Here is a 5,000-nt window from a genome sequence, read left to right on the forward strand (position 1 = left end):
CCCCCCCCCCCCCCCCCCCCCCCCCCCCCACACACACACACACAACCCTCATACATCCAATCCGTATTGCAAGTACTCTGACACCGCATTATCATTCCCAGAGACAAATTAGAAGTAGAAGAAGGTAAAAAGTAGTAGCCGTCTGATGCATCTTGTCTTAGGTGTAAGATAACCCATTACCATTATCTTTTTATGCCCTACTCTGTGAGAAAAACACGTATCTAATATTTTGGTCAGAGAACTAGTCCTACAAATAAATATAGCGATCGATTAAAATAGCCCTCTCAAACCTGCACAAGTTTTCTGACCACATTTATTTTATGCGTATGGGCAAGGAGAGAAGAGACAGAGAGGGTGGGGGGGGGGGGGGAAAGAGAGAAAGAGAAGAGAGGGGGGAAGGGGAGTGAAGAGAGAGAGAGAGAGAGAGAGAGAGAGAGAGAGAGAGAGAAAGAGAGAGAGAGTGAGAGAGGGAGGAAAAGAGAGAGGGGGGGAGATAGAGTGGTGAAGATAGATATTAGAGAGAGAGAGAGAGAGAGAGAGAGAGAGAGAGAGAGAGAGAGAGAGAGAGAGCGCGCACAAGAAGATACAGAGCACAGACAGATAGATAGATAGATAGATAGATAAAGAGAGAGAGAGAGAGAGAGAGAGAGAGAGAGAGAGAGAGAGAGAGAGAGAGAGAGAGAGGTATATCAACTTACCTTGTGTTCCCAGTACTTGACAGTGTTGGTCTCCGTAGGGATGTCCCACACTCTCGCCGAATTGTCGTCGGAGCCAGACACGATCCGGAATCCGTCGTTCAAGAATCTAGTCACGTGGACAGCTCTGGGACGGGAAGTATAAAATAATATGGGTAAAGGAAACGTTTGAGGTGCCCACACACACTCGCGCCCATCAGTTAAGAGTCGACGTCCACATATTAGCAGGTCTGATGACTAATTACTGAACGCAATGATGGGTTTAATTTAATTTAACATCGTTGAAATAGACAATATCTTGCGTCGGTTCGAGAGTAATTTCATAACAACAATGAGCCTTAAACAATCTGGGTTATCAAGACTGCAAATAAAAATGTTGGTTCGTTTGCTGCATGTCGAAGAAATTGAGTGACTCCATCACATATAAATAAATAAATAAATAAAACAACTGCACATAATTCTACCTGCCTACGAACAATTTATGGATAAAAAGAATAACCCAGGCGTCAACCGCAGTGCAGAAATAAACGATGAATTACTCAATTATACTCATATATACGACGTTCGCTCGGGGAACGCACTAACTGATGAGCACGAGTCAGTGGATTAATAGAAAAAAACAAACATTGTAGTTGAGCGAGGTTGGACTGTATTTCTCACAAAGCCTAATGGTAAGAGAGAAAAAGAAACGTTTTGCTCGCTTCTAAGCAAATCCTAATGTGTTATGCGTTTAGGTAGAATACTCACAACATTCGGTAGCCGGTACCAACACACAAAACTATGTGTTACCTTGACCGTCTACAGTAGGATTGATATAATTTAGTGAGAACTAATCACTATAATGGCTGTCTAAAAACAATAACAAAGATCTGAATGATGTCAATTTGTTCCTTATCAAGAATATCTGGAAAGACAGGAAGCCAATCACTCTTTCTTCTAAAAGAATGGGGTGCTAAAAATATCTTCCTTACTCGAAAATGCTCCATACTGAAAATTAGAGAAAACAACACCTACCCAACACAACAACTACTCACCCCCAATGCCCTAGAAAAGTCCTCAGCAGAGAGCGGGTGCCCGTTTTGAAGAGTTTGATGTACTTGTCCTCCGTGCCGGCCACCAGAAGCAGACCGTCGTTCCGGAAGTTGCAAGAGTGGACGAGTCCCTGGAACCGGCCCATCGTGGCCAATTGGGAACAGTCGGAGCCATCGTATAATTCTATCTGTTCAAAACAACAAAATACACAGACAAATAATAACAAATCATTATTAAAAATTAAATAAAAATAAAATTCCCTTTATTCATCCCATCGGGGAAATTTGTCTCTTGTGAGTAATCCAAGGGAAGACTGGAATAACCTAGGCGTCAGCCACAGTAAAGCTCCGCAAATGGAGCTAGGGAGAATGACTTGCTCAAGGCCACAAAGCGCAGCGGCGGGTGATCGAACTCGGTAACTTTCGGGTACGAAGCAAAGACGGTACCGCTGAGCCACGCTGCCCCCGTGACAAAGCTGCCAAACTTGGAAAAAGTCATTTGGGGGACAAAATGTTTTCCACAAAATGCAGAATCGGGACTGTACCGACGAATTTTAAACAAGGGAAGTTGGCCAGAACCGAGTAGGATCTTCCGGTCCGAAAGCGAGTGTCATACCACTAGACCACATAGCCGTACGATCCGATAATATACATTTCATCAAGACAGCAGTAACAGCAATGTTACCGTGCACTTTTTATTTTACGACATCTTGATCAGAAAACATTGAGTTGATATTTAACAAGATGTCACCGACCGATTTAAGTGACTCCCAACTAGCCAAAATATTATTAAGGGCTATAGGAATTTATCCCGGTTTCTGTAACGTTAAAAACAATCTATAAACTGCTGGGTGATTAGAAGTACTATAATATAATATACAAGTTCAAAATTTTAAAAGGTGGAAGGGGGGGGGGGGGGTTGTAAAAACGGAGAGACTGTCGAGGCGAGAGAAGAGATCGAAATATATTTTATTATGAAGAAGTATATAATATGTGAAACAATGAAAGTGTATATGAAACAATGTCAGACATAAGGGAGGGAGAGAGAGAGAGAGAGAGAGAGAGAGAGAGAGAGAGAGAGAGAGGGAGGGGAGGAGGAGGAGAGATTATTAGTAACCCAAAGGTCATTCCGTCCGTCCTTCACATCTTCATATCATATCATTATCATCCAGCGAATCCGCCGAGCGAGCTGAAATAAAAATAGTTCCGGTCACTCCGAGGCATGATGGCCTTTATTATAACCAAAACTTCATTATAATAAACGCGGAGCAGACGCATTCCCGTCATTCCCCCCGTTCTACATTGATACGGAGGAGCGGGTTATCTGTACCTAAGTATGGATTTCTATACAACCAGAAGATCAGCTTATCGGCGCTGCCCATCTAAATGGACCGACTGTCTGTTCTGGAACTCGCTCACCAAGATTGATTAACCGTTAAATGCCGTACTCTGGAAAAAGACAAGTATTTTTTTCCAAAATTTGATCCAAAAAAAAAAACCAACACACAATCAAACTCGTCCTTCAAATCAAATATAGAGATAGAACGAAGTTGACGTCACTCTAGACTTTGTTATTGTTTTTTGCCATACGCGTTCTCACTAAAATTTTTATTAACCAGACTATAAACGTTTAAGGTTACACAACTTTGTGTGTTCGGTCGATGTATTTCCGGATGGTACTGTTGTGAGATTCTTAGACAAGCGCATACTATCTATACCCTCATCTTGGCGAAAACTTTCAAACCTGGGACTTTATACGAGCCTTTCAATCAAGTCCCAGATTTGAGAATTTTTGCTCAAGGTAAGGGTCATTTTAAATCAATCGATATTATTTTGAAGGACGAGTTTTCTGGCCAAATTTCTAAAATGCGTGTCTCTCCAGAAGACGATGACGGCAGTTAACTGGTTAAAATTCCCGGGGATGCGGGGAATGATATTTCGTCTTCGATTGTGTGATATGTAGTAAGGTATGATGAGGTAAGTTTCGTCTGTATCGTTGTCGTCATCGTAGCCGCAACTAAACTAAACTTAAGCTTTTATATAGCGCAATATCCACTAAACGTGATCAAAGCGCTTAACAAAGCTGGGCAACAGCAACATTTAACATGTGGACGTGGCATGACGCCTGTTAGGCGATTTTACAATTTTTTCGGGCAGAGACAACGCTGTTAATGGCCAGGTACTCATTTTACACATGATAACGTTGAGAAAATGTGAGTAAAGAGCCGTTTCCAAGGATTCAACTATGTGCCGAGCGAGGCTCGAATCCGGGGCCTTCCGATCCAAAAGCGAGTGTCATACCCACAAGACCAAATAGCCGCATACCACCATTATCATCATTGTCTTTGGCAACAGTAGAAACGTATTCATCGCTTCAGCACAGGAGTCCAAAAAGTCTTAAACCTGAGAGACTTCTTGCGGGGATGCCAATGAATTCAGGAGACAAAAATTTACTGAACGTTTTTTATGCAAACACATAGACCGACCCCTTTCTGAGTGCTAAATTCCAGTAAAAATACATTATGTACCCATTGAAATTCTGACTCAAACCGGAAAACACGTGACAGGCAATGATTCAAATCTACATTAGACTTGGAAAACCAAACACACGAATTCGTAGAAATAAAAATTATTGGCTACGACTGCTCCATTAAAATGAGGCCCATCTGGTCAAAAACTTTTAAACCTGGGACTTAAATATCAAAATGACGCTCGTCTCAATGGGACAGCGTGGTTTAGTTTTATGGTCTTTACTCCGTCGTACCCAAAAAAATACAGAGTTCGACTAACCATCGAGTTGTATGGCATTGAGCAAGTCATCTCGTCCCAGCTCAATTTGCAGATCTGCACTGCGGATGACGCCTGGGTTATTCCAGTCAACCCTTGAAATAGAACTTAGATTTAAAAAATTCCTATTGGTCATGAATAAAGGGAACTATATTTCATTTTATTTACTTTCTTATCTTGGGACTTCTTTTATTAAATCCCGAGACAAGATGAGCGTCGTTTTAATTTGAATCGATCGATATTTGAAAGGTCAAGTTTTCTGGCAAAATCTGAAAAATACATGAGCGTCTTCAAAGTACGACGATATGGTACTAATAAGACTCCCTGTCGAATGTATCAAAAGGGACCCCCGGGCGGTACTCAAATACAGAATCGAACTACTCTCGTTCTTTTGTGTTAAGCATTGCTGTTGGTCAGAGACCCTTTGTAAAGCGCTTTGAGTGCGTTTAGTGGAAATTGCGCTATATTGAAAAAAGAAACATAAAAA

General features: G+C 41.6%; 1 protein-coding gene across 1 annotated transcript in view; it reads right to left on the minus strand.

The window, feature by feature from the left end:
• Nucleotides 1-683: 683 nt before the first annotated feature.
• Nucleotides 684-5,000, minus strand: part of LOC144966709 (U3 small nucleolar RNA-associated protein 15 homolog) — a 14,756-nt gene continuing 10,439 nt past the window's right edge. Inside the window, exons 3-4 of the mRNA XM_078903480.1 lie at nt 1,730-1,914; nt 684-822 (exon numbers count right to left, since the gene is read on the minus strand). Coding sequence (XP_078759606.1) covers nt 690-822; nt 1,730-1,914 — 318 coding nt within the window. The 3' untranslated portion in view covers nt 684-689. The remainder of the gene's footprint in view (nt 823-1,729; nt 1,915-5,000) is intronic.

Source organism: Berghia stephanieae, chromosome 2 (assembly GCF_034508935.2).
Source record: "Berghia stephanieae isolate SIO BIC M18660-M18661 chromosome 2, UCSD_Bste_1.3, whole genome shotgun sequence".
NCBI classification, from domain to species: Eukaryota; Metazoa; Mollusca; class Gastropoda; order Nudibranchia; family Aeolidiidae; genus Berghia; species Berghia stephanieae.